We start from the raw sequence: 16,268 nt of genomic DNA, 5'->3' as shown, positions 1-16,268 counted from the left end.
GTACCTAGTTCATATAGGCCCGGCATGGTCCTTGTATATTTGTCTATTACTCTTGTATACCTAATTTTCGAGGAAGACGGAAATTAGGAAGATGTATATTAACCGCGAATTACGAAGAGTTCTACGGCAGAGAATAGAAGAGAAAGAAAGTTAACAGGCAGTGGTGCATATTGGCTGCAATATCATGTTGTCGATCTGCGTGTCTACTACGCATCCATCTTTACCTACGTTACGCCTTGGCCAAACTCACTCATTTAGTAACCACAGACCAAGTGGTTCTCTACACTACTTACAGAGGCAAGGAAACGACACGCCCATGGGGAAACTCGAATAATGGCGGCCGATAGCGCATTCCATTCGTAATTCGTATCTGACAAAGTCTACATATTCCTAAACAACTTAGGTACCTATGGATTTATGCTTGGCGACGACATCCAATTTGGTAGCATCCGCGGGCCAACACTATCAGAAACAGTATGTGCTGCCATGCCTCCGCGTCGTAAACTAAACTTGTAATCAAGGCCACTATCACAAGAAATGGCGTTGCCAAATACCATCGACGCATTGCACGGGGTTCGTCTTCCAGTAGTGGCCTTGGAATGAAGTCCGTTCTCCTTGCGAAATCGGCTACACCGATAGAAGTGTTTAAGAACACTTTCTTTCGTGTAACTAGCCCTTTTCCGACCCTTTTGAATACTTCTGACTTTGGGACCGAATTGACAAGAGTTCTTCCTTTTTATTTTTATCATAATGTCAGTTTTGGGGATGTCAGCGCGTAAACGAAAATGCCTCATATTCGAAGAGGTTAGACAGAGAAGAAAGGCCGTGGGCCGTTAGATCATTAATCAATATCTTTGGCATCACCGTCGTAACTATAGCTCTCGCTGCGGGCCTCACTATCATCCTTCGGTCTGCGACCTCTAAACATAGTTCCGGGGGGGTGCTCATCCAGACGGAACTTGCAGTGCGGGTGAAGGCATATGCCATCAGTAACGCAAGGACACTATAAGTACCTGTTAGCTACAACACATGGCAGTTCTCAGACTACTGAATACAAAGAAATTACAGAGTATATATGGTGGTAGTAATCCAGCCAGTATAAAGAACTTACATGGTGACCGTAGATACAGTCCATGGTTTTGCATTCCTGTCCTAAGATGCAGCGGTTCGAGCGGGCGAAGATGGCAATGGCTTTCTTCTCCTCCTCTGTGGGGGAATAGTCATGCGTGAAATTGCATTCTTTACCCCTAGTACAAGGACCTCGAAGGAAGTGGTTGTTACATAGCCTATGGCAGTCCTTCCTCTTTCTAAGACGCTCTAAGACGACTTGGTCAACTCGAATCGGCGGGTCCAGTCCCCGGGGTCCCGGGTTCCATGGCGCTGGAGGTGGCCGACTCGCTCGTGTTGGCGTGGCCGTTGCCTTAGAAGGAATCGGCAGGCTGATCCGAGGGGGCGGGCTTGGCATTGTGCGAGCAATAGCTGCCCATGAGGCGGCACTGCTGGACACGTTGGGCGGCCTGCACGGCTTAGACCGAGAGGGGGAGGGGGAGGTGGCCGGTGAGACTTGTTGAGATTGTTCTTGCGGCTTTACCGATAGCTTCTCATGGCGGAAAAGCCTTGGGACATTGAAAATTTGGAGACCTAGGGCAACGAGTTCTACAACAGTCTTAGTTCCCTCAAGAAGGGCCATACGTTCCTTGGTATCATCGGTAATCATATTTGCTAAGAACGGGGCATAACCGGCGTCGTGAGAAACACCTAATACCGCTTTCTTGCAGTTGAAATTTTTCAAGTGGAACCTAAGAGAATCTATTGATACGTTAGACAAAGCCCCTGCTCTTCGAAGAATATGTGTAAAATAAAGGGTAAATACCTAGGATCTTCGCATCAGCTAATTCTTTACCAAACCCGACATCCACAAAGGTGGATGATACGTTGGCTTGGTTGAAGCCTGTCACAAAATCGTGCAAGGCGTGCTTGTCAGCAACACAACCATCACGCTTCATAGCTTTAGCAAGGCCAGTGACATTGGCAAAGATATTAACAATAACTGTGACTGAAGTGGTCTCGGCGGAGTTAAACTTTTCATTTATGGCTTTGAGTAACTCGTTGGCTGCCTTCTTTCCGCCTTCGATACCCTTCTTAACGAAGTTATCCTTGAACTTGAAGTCGAAAGAGAGTTAATTAACGTGTTACCATTGGTCAGTTGGGAGCAAATACATACAATTAGTCCATCCCCATCGATGAGGACCACCACGTAAAGGTTGCGATCCTAGAAACGAGAGTTTAGTTGTTGCCTAAGAAAAAGCTAAGCTAGAAATAAGTATGTAAATACCGGAACATAACCCAATTTGGTTTCCATCTCATCCAGTCTTTGCTTGAGATCTCTTCGAGTCCTCTCCGAGCTATTTAGGTCAAGCTGCAGATCGCTAGCTTTCTTTTCTAAAGCATTGAGCTCCTGGTGGAAATACGTCTCAACACTGTCGTTATACTGGATAAGATCCTAAATATAGAAAATCATTAGTAAACAACAGCGCTCTATTTAGTTTGTGGTTGGCGATGCTAGAAACGTACCCTGATCAGCAGTTCATTGCTTGCATGATGCCGACAAGCCTCGTGATAGCGCGCCGCGAAAGCTCCGAGATTGCCCGGCTTTGAAGGGTCATATTTGGGGGTATCGGGAGGATCCATTTTCCAAAACCTGTGACAAGCTGGGTATATAGAGACTTGGGGTGTTTAGTATGAACTATTGTGAAGTTTATATGTTCATTGCACTAGGTAGTACAAAAAATGTTGACGGTATTAGAAAATTACGGATGGGGGACGAAAGGAAGAAGGTGGAATATTTATGTTTTTAGTTTTTAAGTTGAAAGAATTGCCGTTTTGTAAAGGCAGTTGCGGTTTCCAACCGGTGCTCTGCGGATTTCGTACTGAGGCAACCGCGACTACCTGTCAAGTGTAAGTACCTACATACCTACATGCCTATCTAATACGGTCATGATATGATAAAAAGCTTTCAAGATAACAACGCATAAAAGATAAGTGTAATTTCTGTCAGGTAAAACCACTAGCTTTGTATTATCACAGAAGGAAAACCGTCACTCCAAGTTCTCCATAAGAAAATAAAATGAAGATGGACGAGGCTGCAAACATGGACAAACCCTACAAGATAATGAAGCTCAAGATAGGTACATACGTATGTATAAGCCATCAAAGCTAAAGTGGATCTTCAACTCGTGGTTTCCCTGTCTGCCGTCCTGCAGGGACCCGAACGGTCTGGGGTAGCGGGCTCATTGGCTGCTATGATTGGCCTAACGTCTTTCATGTGCCTTAAGATCTCCCACAGGCAGGCAGGCAGGCTAGCAGCCCTATGGTCTAATTTAGTTTCATTGAGGTACCTTGAAAGATACCTATATCCACCTTGCATTCTACCCACCCTTATCCTTCTTACTTCTCCTCTTTTTAGTTGAAATCTTTATATCTATTGCTAGCTCTAAGAAGGAAAACGGATTGACAAATGGGGCTCTTCTGCTTCGTACGACACCCCTAAAGCTAGCTGCCAATCCACCGGATGGATACACTACCTCTTTACCCAGTCAGAGCAATGACTCTACTACTATTTAACATCTAGAGTCACATGGCATTACTATCCTCACCGTGGGGATCGGGTCGGGCAAACAAACTTGTTACCCAAGGGTGCATTTTACAAACATTTACATATAGCTCCTCCAAGATAGATGTAGCTTTATATAGCACCAGCCATCTACCCGTCACCATTCACGTTATACGTATATATTACTAATATATTGCTTAAGGTAACCTTGATCGTCTGGATGCTTTGTCATTCAGGGTTGTTGTACAAAATGTAGACTGTTCACCTCTAATGTACCTAACCTAACGTTAGTCGTTCGTGTAACTATTGAATAATAATAGCAGTATAAATGCATGACCCATAGTATTAAGTATTACTTGAGCTGACTACCTCATATGTATGATTAACTCGAATAAATGTAACAAAATACCTAAATACAGTCTTACAAAGCCCCTATTGTTAAATCTTAGCTTTTCCTTACCTATCCTTAATGCTATAAAAACTGTGCATTCGATACAGTTCTGAGGGACAACCCGTAGGTAGTGGATCGTGAAGAAGAGAATGAGATGTGATAGTAACAGTGAGACGAACAAAGAAAAGAAAACACGAAGCTAAAGTGGTATTAGCAAAGGTGCTACAACCAACTCGGGGTGGAGAAGGCTACTAATATAAGTAGATCAAACTATTAACTGGCCCGTTATTAACAGTGTTGTTCTTAACCCCCTTTAGTAGAAGAGAACTATCGGTTCTTACTACTACTCCTCACAATAACAGCTCACCGATGAAGAAACCAAAAAAATAATCACCACAAAAGGAGTAAGCCGACGTTACGCAGAGCCAGCCAGCCAGCCAACATCAACGCTCCGACTTCCGCAGGTTTACAAGTTACAACACAGCATAAAAAGCAGAGCACTCCCCATCTCCATCCCCATCCCCTTCCATTCCACTCCGCCCAAACTCCCCCTCTTCTCTCTCCTCCTCCTCCCCCCTAAGCTGATCCCAGCCGATCTCAACACGTGCCCCCCCATCTCACACTCGCTAGAAAATACCTACCTAACCTACCTAGACCCATGGCGATCAACCCGCCTTCTCCCGCTGTATGTACGTCCGCGGCTCAGCTGCCGCCAACACGATATTCCCCGACGCAGATAGCGCCATCCAGCCATCCAGCCAGCCTTGTTTGTACAACACCAACCTCCCCCCTCCCCCCGCTCACGATCCACTCTCTCCCTCCCTACGTAGGACCCACCGCCCTCCCCATCATCGAATAGGGGCGTCGCCATCAGTCCCCGATACACTATGTACGCGTCTGCTCGCCCCTAGGTTCCGTATGCGGGTAATCGTCTTAGCGCGGCGGGTAGGGCAGCCAGCAAGGGGGCGGGTTGGCAGTTTGATCTGCCTAGGTAGGTAGTGTACCTATCTCTGTCTATGTAATACCTAACTAACTACCGGGGTATATAACGGCGAGTTGGATGGATCAAAGCCCGCAAGGAAAGTCGTAGCGACACGAGCGATACGACGCGATACGATACGATGCGGGAGGTACGAAAAGACCATGATAAGTCAAAACATAGGTAGGTATCCCGCTCGGCATCATCTAATTAAGTAATCTTCACAACATACATGCCGACATACACAGCTACTATACTGTACCAAATCAAATCAAATAACCCGACTCAACGAGCACCATCATGAGCACATACGTTCCACCAAGTCCCCTCGATACTACATCCCTCTACGCAACCTAACTCACCGACCGTCCGCTCTCAAAAGCAAAGGCCATTCATTACCCGGTCGTACCACGCAGCTAATCTATGTGATATATCACCTAGCCCAGCCCAGCCCAGCCCGAGACGCTGACAACCAACTGACAGAGCCATCCGGTGCGGTTACACCCTTACCAGCTGCAGAGCCCGTTGGACGAATTAGGTATTGCTGTTTGCCTGGCGACTTACCTATCTCGGTGGAGAGCGCGCTCGTTTATGTATGGGACAAGCGACCCTTAAAGCCGCCATCGGCCTTAACAACCTACCCATCGGCCGGCACCAAATTTCGGACTTAAAAGTTTCAGCATTATAAAGGGATCGGCTTGAGCTTGGGCGGCCCTTCTAGGACACTCTTAATGATCATTTGGCACACTCCAATTTTTTTTGTTTCCTCTTATTCGAATCACTAAAGATTGGGGGGGATATCACAGCCCTGAACCATTTCGTCTGCATACAAAAAACGCCTAGCTTCGTTCTGGGTCTCCGTCATGTCGTATTATATCTTATCATCCCCAACGCCGCATATCAATCAGCTCATTGTCAGTAAGTAGGAAATTGATTTAGTATATTCCATAACGTGTCGTTACCAAATTCACCACCGAATTGCCATGCTGGTTGCTCCTCTCCCGTGGGCCCTTCCGCTAGGCTAGGTGCGAGGTTACTACTGCTTGTCGTCCCTGGGAAGCTTTCTGGCCAGGTCGTCGACGGCCCATCGCCACCTCGCACGGCTTGCAAGTCATTATATGCGATGTCTCCCATGGGGTACATGGGCATGATCGCGCTGAAGTCAAAATTAGTTGGCAACGTCCAATCTCCGCTTGCGAATATATTGTCGGACGTCCCGGAGGGTGGCGTTAAGCCAGTACCAGAGCTGATACTTCCGTCTCGCTCCCCTGCCGGCGGCGGTGCTGCGGAGGCGCCGACGTTCGACGCACTACTCGGGTTTTGAGACGAGGGCTCTGATAGAGAGTTAGGCGTATGCATGTCGGAAGAGCTACTGGAGGTTCCGCTGCTCGTAGAGCTGCCACCCGACTCGCTAGTGGTCTTGACCGACAGGCCAAAGCCTACAGCCTTCTTGAAGCGGATGTATATAGCACGCAATACACTCAAGGCGGCCTGGGCAAGTCGATTTCGAGTGGCCATCTTCTCGAAGCGTTCGATTGCCCATTCGAAATGTTGCCGCGCCCCCGGCAACATCGCCTGGTGCTCCTTCGGAAATAAAATATAAATGGACGCTATCATGATAATGGCATCGAATGTACCAAAAAAGAGTGTGAAAGTCTTGTGTTGCTGCGGCTTCAGAAGAGCAAAGTAAATCTTCTGTGCTTCCAACATGTCTAGACTTGCCTTAAGCGCCTCGTAACGGCTAGTTGGCCGTGTAAAAACATACGGACGGTGTAGCGCCATAATGTTAAAAGATATGAGCTGGGGTAAAGTCGGCCGAACAAATGGTAGCCACCAGCACTCCGGAAGGCTGTCGAATCGTGTGTCCGGATTCTCCATGCGGAAAGGTGGTGGGGTGCGGGTATAAAGTTCTAGCAACTCTCGGTGGATCTTTTCAACCCTGGAGAAATCCTTCGGAAATGGCCCTTCCTTCTCTAGGTCTAGAATATCCCGTAATGGCCGCATGACCTCCCATGACCATATCGCTCGTGTCAAAGGCGTGGGCGGATCGTTCTCACCACGCAATATTATAGGTGACTTTCTCGTGTCCTTGGGAATAATCGAGTCGATAGGAAGACTTCGATTCATAAGGCGGTAATCCACGCTGGTAGGTCTACCGAGTACGGCGCCGGTATGTAAATCCCAGCCGAGTAAGGTCATCCAGACCCTCCGGCGACTTTGTGCATCCCACATCTTTTCCAAAGCCTCTTCCGTGGAGTCATCTGGCTTTGGTTGAGGATCCATCTGATCCCGATGCAGGCCAATTTCTTGGGCATCTCGAATACTGGTTCCCACTTGATGCCACTATTAAGATATTAGAATGGAAAGATAACTCAGAATGAAATTAAGAACTTACAGCTTCGGTGACCATACCGGTATACTTGAGGAAGGCGGCCCTTGTCCAACCGGCCAATACCGTCATGATAGACATTTGACGCTTGCCTAAGAGTGTTAAGATAGAAACACCTGACTCGCTATAATCAAATGCTAAATCGTCGAACGTCATGTTGCTGGTATATTTTAACGCCTCAAATGTTTCTTCCATGCCCTCGGGAAGGTATAGGAGGGAAGAGGCTAGCATTTGGAATATAAGAGCCGGGAAGGCTCTTAATATTGGATCCAAAGCTTGTAGACCTGCCGTTGATAGGACGTTGAACGGTATACTATACCATCTCTCCATCAACTGGTAAAAGACGGGTTCATCAATACTAAAGTACTGCCAATTGATATCTCTGAAGTAGATGGCTGCCAACTTTTCGACGTATGTCCTTGCCGGCAGCAGGCGAATCAACGTCTTATATCGTTCGCGCATGCCATAATTATCACCTTCAAATCTCTCAGATGGCATTCCTGCCAATGGCTCCCCATTGCTTTCGATCTTGCGCAATATCCCAAGGGTCGATACGCTATTAGACGAGTAGCCAAAGTCTGCGGTCTTGACGGGCACCGATATACTCTCGAGCTGATCGGATGGGCGGTCATGGACATTTTGAGATGAACCTTTTCGATCGGACTTTGTATGTGGCGTCCCGGTCTCGTACCGACAGACGGTTGCCTTATTCCGCGATACGCAATTCGTACATGGCATCTTTCGATCGCACTAAAAACGGCGTTAATAGGTTAGGGCGTGTTGTGTTGTTGGGCGAAAGCAGGGGGTCGTTTATCACCTTCTGTTTCCTCCGATGACATTCGGTGCAGCTGATGACAATCCGCCTTCGTTTGCGAGGTGGCGCTTTGCCATGAAGCTCTTGATTTGATTTGGAGTCCATCTGGACGGCGCTCTCAGCCACTTCAGCGGCGGACATGGCGATAAGAATGTGGACGAATTCAAAAGGTTTGTTGTAACGATGTGACCCGACAGACGATTGTGGGTTGAGGGGAAATTGAATAGGTAGTATGGTAGTAGATGTGGACGAAAAGTTTGGTTCTGCTCCCAAGTGCCCACGGGATTGCGCGGTGTGAATCGTATGGACGGCTAAGTACCTAGAGGGTTAGGTTCATATGTGAAAGAGACAGAGAAGCGGCACAGAGGATTCGTTCCTTACAATGCTTACTTCTTGCCCATGTACCTGCCTACCTCATATCCGTACACGTTATGTACAATCTTACGTTTATGGTACCCAGCCTATTACACTAGCATAATAAAATCATGGTAGCCCCCGCTCTTACAAGGTGTGCATGTGTGTGTGGTCTGCAATAAAAACGTGGAAACCCCCGACCGACGTTCATTCCTTGAAGAAGCAGCCACTATACCGTGACGTTGAAATAAATTCTATATAGAGTTACCTAGGTACGTTATCTATTTCAGGTACTTAGTACATCAACAACTCCCGGAACTTGCCAACTAACGAAAAGTTATCCCAGTTATATTAGCAGATCAAAACTTAATAAACTTTCTAGATTATACCACTTTAGGAATGGTTTACCACTAATAGGCCAATCATATTCAAAAGAACAACGTTTCTCTCTGTCTTCGGGTGGTTTTTCCCCGCTAAGACCGTTGTCCCCGTGCTTATTTAATGAGGATGTTTAATCATCCGTACCTAAGCACTAAAAAAAAATTAAGGTAGGGTACCTAGGCCTAATGTAGGGACCTATTACCAGACCTATATGATACACGCATGTACGGATTATAGCCCCCCAGCACCTGCATCGCTAGTATCGCCAACAGGCTTCCACGGAAGCGGTTTCTGACTTAAGACGAACTAGAACTAATCAATCACCGTGTGCATTGGAGCAACTCGGTTGGCTAAAGTCATATACGCTATAAGAAAGTTACGGCACATACCGCACCGGACCCGCCTATTGCGCCTCTTCGCGACTTACAAGCATTATAGACGAATAGCGCGAAGGTGCGTATAATGAGCGAGTGCTATCATGATGAAACTCGTTAAGTCAATCTTTATGTTCGTATATATATACAACATCATGGTTATCCGGAATCATCTCATCTTGCAAAATACAACTAAGAACGGATAGGTTAGCGAGATGCACCCAATTCCAATTCTTATCTCAAGAACCCTAAACGTAGGTACGCATTTAGCATAAGCAACTCACATAACCGCTCACAGAGAAAAACTCCACCGTGATATGCCAATTAACACGGAAAACAGTTTAATACCTATAATTTGGTATGACTCAACTCTCTCTTATAGCCCTTTCCAATTTTTTGGTTGACCGGGATCCCCGAATGACAATGATGACTATCTTGTATAAAGCCGAAAGAACTCCAGGCTCCGGGACGAATGTATCATCCATGCTTAATATAGATCCGCCTAATGCGAAATATGTCTTTACTCTCACGCCTGCTGTTCTATCCGGCCGAGATATGCTTTCCATGCCTTTCTTCGATACCGTTCGGCTTCCACCTGCGGAGATGCCGCCTTGAGAATACCTCGTCCCACGATGACAATATCGCAACCGCACTGTCCTACAAGCTTTGTGGGCGTGTTGTATTGTTGGCCAAGACCATCGCCCGCAACGCTACTGTCTTCTTCGTTTTCTTCGGGAGGTAGTTGGCAACCCGGGGTCATAGAGATGAAGGAATCTGTGTCTTCGCTGTTAAGAGTTTCTTGGGAGATGAAACCCATCACGAAATCCTTATGCTCTCTCGCGGCTTCGACACAGGCCTGCGTGTACTCCTTGGTCATGAGATTTCCCTCGCTAGACATCTGTGCTAATATCAGGAGTCCTCGCTCCCAAGGGGGTTCCTCAATCCCTGCGAATACAAGCTCATCGCCTTCCGCAATAGACTTACCAAAGCGCGGCGAATCCACCGGTTCGAATGATTGCGTGAGGGTAGTAATAGACACGATGCTCCCTTTTCTACCGGTATGTTCAGTGCGGAAGTTTGACGACGGTGGAGGATCTTTTGACGGCGACAGCGCAGTTGTAGGTTGTCCATCTGTCTCGCTACCGTTTTCGTCAAACTCGTCCGAGACCGGGGTTCCAACCGAGACGGATGTCCTCACTTCGTAATTGACACGAGAACGCCACCGGGCAGCTGCTTGTTGAAGCGCAGTAACAGCGGCCTTGCCGGGGGTCATGTTGACGTTTACGATGTGTGCCCAGTCGATGATCCGCGCGGTTCCAGCGGTGTACTGTAACTGGACCGTGCTGCCAATGTCCCCAAACTTTCTATCCTCGAAAATAAGGAAGCCATGCTTCCTCGCAAGAGCACCTAGTTTGGGACCGGTACCAGTTTGCGGATGATAATCCCATCCGGCGACGAGATCGTAATGCGTCTTGAGCACGACGATGGACGGACCGATTCGATCAGCTAGGGTGAGAAGTTCGCGGGCGGAGGTAACATCGGCACTAAGACACAGATTCGACTTCTTCAATTCCATAAGCCGGAACAAGTAGTTGAGTAGTGGGTGGGAGGCATTGTTGGCTCTTTCGGCGAAGCTCGCCTTGAACGTGGGATGGCGATCCGAAGCTGCGCACATAGCAAATCAATTGTTGATATCGTGTTAACTGAATTGTTTTCTTCCTCCCTTCTTTTACAAAAGGCGGAACTCGAAATGGTCGAAAGATGCGATCGCAAATAATTGTGGGTTACTTAGTAGAGTTCCGGCGAACACGTTGACCCGGCCAGGCTCTGCCGAAAGGGTCTTTTTTCGTCTATCGGGGGGGCGATCGGCTGTTGGGCGAGAACCCTGGACTTAGTGGAGCTAAATGATGTCAATTTAACATTTAACTACGGGAGATGTGATAGATCTAAAAAAGAAATAGACGAGACGGCCGCGGAATAGGCCAAGCCGTATATATACAAATGCTGTGACAAGAGGTTTTAATATAGAGAGTAGTTAAATGAATATTCTGCTGTGATGTATATAAGGGTAAGGTAAATACGGGTACAGGGGAAATTTCTCCCATTGAGGAGAAAACGATCATACCTGAAAGCTGGAGACCTAGAGACGCAAAGGCCGTCTTCTATTCGGTAGACCGCCTTCGTGCTCTGGTGGCTGACCGACAATCCCGCGCATATGCTGTTCTCCTCTCAGATTTTTTGAGGGACCTGGGGTCTTCGGGCCTATTGGTCCCCTCTGGTACTCTTGTTTGCTAGAGAAACGGGCAAAATGTATGCGGGCTCGGGTCTGGAATCGGGTCTGGAATCAGACCAAGATCGGAGACACCGTGCAGGCCTAGGAAGTTTTTACCAAAGACCAACTCCAAATTCGGACACTACGAACAAGCACGGCCCGTTCCGAGATAAATTGGATGAGACGAGCGACGATCGAAGAAGTAGGAGGAGAGGACCAGGGGGGAATAAAATAAGAGGGAATGTTTAAAGGGAGATATAGTGGAGGTTTATGTGATCTCGTTCTCAACGCCAGCTTGTTAACATCTATATCAGATGTCTACCAAATTAGTACCTAGACCAATTGGCGTCCTGGGATATATTTGACTAAGAATTAGAATTCAAGTTTCAACTCTTGCATGGAGGAACATGGATTTATTTTTACATGAAGTAGCAGAGTAGTGGGTGAAGTAGTGGGGGAGCACGGCACAGGTAGAGTTATGTAGTAAAGTGGGATTGGGTGCAAGTATGTGGGTTTTGTACGTCTACCTTGTATGGGAATGGGAATGGGTATTTGAATGGGGAAACATACAAGGCATTACAAGAATTATTCAGGTTCAACCGGGTGTGACAAGAATTAGACGAATTATTAGACCAATGATCAATCGTACCTACCAGCCTACATACAGACGTCGGGAAGGTACATACCTAATAGGTACCTAGCATATAAGTACCTAACCTAATCTTTTAAGATTGTCCGAGGATGAGACTTGGTGGCGTCGAGTTGGTTACAATGCAGACCAGCAGCCACTGTATCTTGAGACAGTGGAATACATAATCTGCAGTCTTTCTCAGCAGTTCTTACATACATGTAGTAGTGATTGTCGAAGGGACTCCACGTACCAAAGTATTTAATACCACGTCAAATATGCGATATGCGACAAGACTTGATGCGCTGGCTGGCTACATAAGAAAAGGAGTAGTCCTTAAAAAGTAATAACTAGGTAAGGTTAACATACGGTAAAGACTACATACATACGCATGCATCAATTGATACTCACATGTATAATTGATTATGTATACATGACACCCTGGGCTAATAATAGGACGTAATAGGATGTAAGTGGGAAATACAGAACTAAGCAGCTGAATATATACATACATAGTAAGGTACCTAGGCAGCACGGAAAGCCCCTAAGATGGATGTAGATCCTACCGGCTTAAGTCGACGGGACTGTGGTTTCTAGAGTCTTACCAAGTCCAGTCTGATACAATAGAAAACTATAGCCATCCTCGTTATAGGGCGAAACAGCAGTAAATAGCCAATCAACTTGAATGGAAATGTTTTCTACCTGCATCCTTCTTTCTCAAGAAGCAGACTCGACGAATCCTTTGCTATTTTCATGCCTGCTCTCCAAAGCAAAAAAAAACCTGATAAACTCGTACGTACCCGGGTAGTAGCCAGACTTCTTAAAATATTGGAACCATCCACCCGAACACTACACAAATCTGTGAGGGATTGTTAAGGCTGCGTCAAAGGTCTCATCGGGGATAGCCTACTCTCGAGCGCTATGATGTTCCTGGCCTGATCTCGAGTGGGGGAAGGTCTAATATCTCCGTCACTTATAAGTATAACTTGGGGGTATTGCCTATAGCCAAAAAGTATATTTTCGGATAAGCTTTCGAATAAGAGCTTGCTTAGACTTTTGTGAAGGGCAAATGCTGTGCTCGCATGCCATTATCAAAGACATAACGACGTCACATCTGCATGCACTATATCTAGCGGATAACACATTCGAGTTGAGCTACCAAAATGAATTTCTTAGATGAAATAACCAATTCTTAACATAGGTATGTATATATGTTTAACGTGGTATAGAGACCACATACATATCATGTGAGGACCAATTCATGCAAAGGAAGAAGATAGAGGAAGGTAATAAGCAAGGGTGTTTACTCGTGCCGTTCCGGCTGGAGATTCGCGATAACGAAGGCTGCTAACGTTATCTGTGTAACCTACATCCAATGCTAGGTAGGTACGTACAAACATTGATGTACTTTAGGTATCTAACGTAAGGTTAGAAAGTTCAAACATGTAATGCTTGAAATAGTCACACACTAGCAATGTACCTCATGTACTATGAAGAGGGCGCCTGCAGCCTTATCTCTTTTTAACATTTGATCTAATCATTTTTTTTATTAAAGAATTGCGGGTCTGACAGCCTCGACAAGCTTTTACACTTTCGCAAATGTTGAGCCCTGGGCAGACCTGACAGCCTTGACAACTGGCAAAGTTTCTCGAAGTCCTTCCCGACTCAGCCGACTCAGCCGAAAGGGTCTACGTAAGTCGTAACTTAATGTCTTCTTATCACATCATCTCATCACTCTTCTTCCTTTGGTAGTTATTACTTGCTTGATTAGTTCAACTCGACTTGTTTATTCTTGTGACACCTATCTTCTATTTCGCCGTCGCATCCCTTCCTTTATTTGATAAACTAATTCCGGCCTCTTCTACGTTCTTTCGCGGGAGAGTTATCATTATCATCATCATCATATTCGTATCACACCATCCGAGCGTTACCTTAGCACGCCAGTGCGACTCAGCTGAGCGCCAAAGCCGACCACCCTTTCAGCTCCTGAATAAATACCGCGTCATTTGCTTCCTTCTCTATATATTTATATCGCACTTGGAGGGAAGCCACAAATATGTCTGAACGGCGAACCAGGCGGCAGGCCGCTTTGGCAGCAGCAGCGGCAGCAACACCATCACCATCACCAACTCCCGCGGCTGACGAAGCTAACGACACTCCTACCGACATCAGTCAGCACGAAGCCACTACGAACGTCAATGGCAATAACGGCAACGCCAATGTATCGTTAGATCCTAAGGTCGATAACTATCCGAAGGAAAATATCTTTCTGTTTTGGCCCAATATTATAGGTATGCGCTTACTATGTTCATGCAACACTATGGTTCCGTTACACAGCTTCGTGGTGTTTTACATGATGGTTACTCTTGTTGTAGCTCGAACTGACCTAGAAGCTTGAAAACTTTAGGCTACTCTCGTATCGTCCTAGCTATCGCATCCCTCTATTACATGCCCCTTCATCCGCGGACATGTTCTATACTTTATAGTATCTCGTGCCTCCTCGACGCCCTCGACGGCTATGCGGCCCGTTATTTTGAGCAATCGACCAAATTCGGCGCTGTTCTGGATATGGTAACGGATCGATGCACTACCTCATGCCTACTCGTTTTCCTGTCCTCCGCCTTCCCGCGATGGGCAATTGTATTCCAAGGGTTGATTACGATAGACTTCGCGAGTCACTATATGCATATGTACGCTACATTGGCTATGGGTGGTTCGGAAACCAGCCACAAGAACGTGGACAAGTCACGAAGTTGGCTATTGAATCTTTACTATACCAACAAGGTCGGTTTCTTCTCTTGCCAAACCCGCTATCTTCGGTTTTAGCTTACCAGATCTTAGGTTGTTCTCTTCGTTTGCTGCGCCCTTAACGAAATTTTCTTCATCGCCTTATATCTACTATCTTTCTCCTCGCCACTTTTGTCGCCACAGCTCCTCGAACCCCTGGGCGATTCGAAAGTCGCTGCTATTCAGACTGGGGCACAAGTTAATAGTTCAGTTCTTCGACAGCTGTTCACTAACCCTTATAGCGCTGGTGCCTTAGAGCTGGCTCGCGCAAATAAGATGGATTCGACTTTCCCTTGGATCCTTGCTGGAATTAGCGCCCCGATCATGGCATTAAAGCAATTCCTAAATATCCTTCAGCTCGTCAAGGCAAGCAGGTGGCTAGCCGAAGGCGACGTAAAGTCGAGAAGAGCAGCTGGTTTGCCGAGGCAGAAGGGCGGGAAGCGTGCTTAAGGAAAGCAGATATATTTTCTAAGCAAGAGGATGATGGATCCGCCATCAGATAGTTGTGTAAAATAGCACAAGCCTGAACACATTGGAGCCATGGCGGTAGTGTATACGAGGTGTCCTATTTCATTAAAGGAGCGTTAGGCATTAGGAAGCCGGTACGGTTCTTATTCAACGGTTGCATAGAATCGGACATGGAAAGCATGGAAAGGGATCTGACTTGATAACCGGTTATGTTGGTCGCAAGTCGATTAAGGGGGGGCTAAACAGGGTAAATTAGGTGCATGTCCACAGGACACCGAGGGGTTCGTCTTCGTTGTATATATGTAATCCTAATAATGAGTTTTCATTAAACTCAGACGTGTGGTATAGAGAGCAATCGATAGGTACGACGTTTTAAACCTATCGTTTTATGATGGGAAAATATATAGAAGAGAGTTGATATTGCATACCGAGCTGTGATGCCTGTTCTGTTTCGCATTGGCATCCATTAGTGATCTATCTATTCGCGACAGCTTGCATCAATAGGGATAACAGTAAGTATCCACCTACTTCTTTTATAACGATAAAGGAGAAGAGACTTATAAGTTATAGTATAGAATCATGTCGAGGCACAATCATATCATATCCTAAGAGTACATATTCATCAAGTACCTACCTAGTACCCCAGGTTTACGAAATATCGTCAGTGCTATATCCCGTTCGTATTGACCAGTCAGGGCCAACACGAGTAACAACGCCCGCTATCCCGCCCGCACCAGGAACATGATTACTATTCATCGGAGTAATAAGCCGCATGCATAAGGCTGCGCAGCTAAGACAGACAGCCTAGTTAACGAATA

The 16,268-nt window shown here is 46.4% G+C and overlaps 4 protein-coding genes across 4 annotated transcripts; 1 reads left to right on the top strand and 3 right to left on the bottom strand.

The window, feature by feature from the left end:
• Positions 1–808: 808 nt before the first annotated feature.
• On the bottom strand, positions 809–2,695 carry F5Y00DRAFT_272692 (uncharacterized protein). Its single transcript, XM_048013030.1, has 6 exons — positions 2,575–2,695; positions 2,336–2,503; positions 2,225–2,272; positions 1,874–2,162; positions 1,112–1,809; positions 809–1,003 (listed from the first exon to the last, which is right to left on the bottom strand). The coding sequence occupies exons 1-6, from the start codon at positions 2,689–2,691 to the stop codon at positions 842–844; spliced, it is 1,482 nt and encodes a 493-aa protein (XP_047861716.1). The 5' UTR covers positions 2,692–2,695; the 3' UTR covers positions 809–841.
• Positions 2,696–5,898: 3,203 nt separating this feature from the next.
• Positions 5,899–8,327, bottom strand: F5Y00DRAFT_255094 (uncharacterized protein; the record flags this gene model as incomplete). Its single annotated transcript, XM_048010257.1, has 3 exons — positions 5,899–7,326; positions 7,379–8,122; positions 8,190–8,327. The coding sequence occupies 3 exons, from the start codon at positions 8,325–8,327 to the stop codon at positions 5,899–5,901; spliced, it is 2,310 nt and encodes a 769-aa protein (XP_047861715.1).
• Positions 8,328–9,136: 809 nt separating this feature from the next.
• On the bottom strand, positions 9,137–11,174 carry F5Y00DRAFT_163177 (Orotidine 5'-phosphate decarboxylase). Its single transcript, XM_048004729.1, has one exon. The coding sequence runs from the start codon at positions 10,968–10,970 to the stop codon at positions 9,822–9,824; it is 1,149 nt and encodes a 382-aa protein (XP_047861714.1). The 5' UTR covers positions 10,971–11,174; the 3' UTR covers positions 9,137–9,821.
• A 2,456-nt stretch (positions 11,175–13,630) lies between these two features.
• On the top strand, positions 13,631–15,989 carry F5Y00DRAFT_245655 (CDP-alcohol phosphatidyltransferase-domain-containing protein). The gene is made up of 3 exons (XM_048008998.1): positions 13,631–14,486; positions 14,603–14,979; positions 15,037–15,989. Exons 1-3 carry the CDS (start codon positions 14,252–14,254, stop codon positions 15,430–15,432), a joined length of 1,008 nt encoding a protein of 335 aa, XP_047861713.1. The 5' UTR covers positions 13,631–14,251; the 3' UTR covers positions 15,433–15,989.
• Positions 15,990–16,268: the final 279 nt, after the last annotated feature.

Source organism: Daldinia vernicosa (assembly GCF_022497035.1).
Source record: "Daldinia vernicosa strain CBS 139.73 unplaced genomic scaffold F5Y00scaffold_52, whole genome shotgun sequence".
In the NCBI taxonomy this organism is placed as follows: Eukaryota; Fungi; Ascomycota; class Sordariomycetes; order Xylariales; family Hypoxylaceae; genus Daldinia; species Daldinia vernicosa.
Note: the sequence above shows the minus strand (reverse complement) of the source record. Positions and strands in the feature narration are given on the sequence as shown.

Excerpts from the sequence above, each read along its gene's own strand:
- F5Y00DRAFT_272692 (XM_048013030.1), bottom strand. The coding sequence starts at position 2,691 with ATGGATCCTCCCGATACCCCCAAATATGACCCTTCAAAGCCGGGCAAT. Across the intron at positions 2,163-2,224 it reads TCGATGGGGATGGACTAATT|TTCAAGGATAACTTCGTTAA; the intron begins GTATGTATTTGC and ends TTCGACTTCAAG. Across the intron at positions 1,810-1,873 it reads AGCTGATGCGAAGATCCTAG|ATTCTCTTAGGTTCCACTTG; the intron begins GTATTTACCCTT and ends ACGTATCAATAG.
- F5Y00DRAFT_163177 (XM_048004729.1), bottom strand. The coding sequence starts at position 10,970 with ATGTGCGCAGCTTCGGATCGCCATCCCACGTTCAAGGCGAGCTTCGCC.
- F5Y00DRAFT_245655 (XM_048008998.1), top strand. The coding sequence starts at position 14,252 with ATGTCTGAACGGCGAACCAGGCGGCAGGCCGCTTTGGCAGCAGCAGCG. Across the intron at positions 14,487-14,602 it reads GTTTTGGCCCAATATTATAG|GCTACTCTCGTATCGTCCTA; the intron begins GTATGCGCTTAC and ends TGAAAACTTTAG. Across the intron at positions 14,980-15,036 it reads ATCTTTACTATACCAACAAG|GTTGTTCTCTTCGTTTGCTG; the intron begins GTCGGTTTCTTC and ends ACCAGATCTTAG.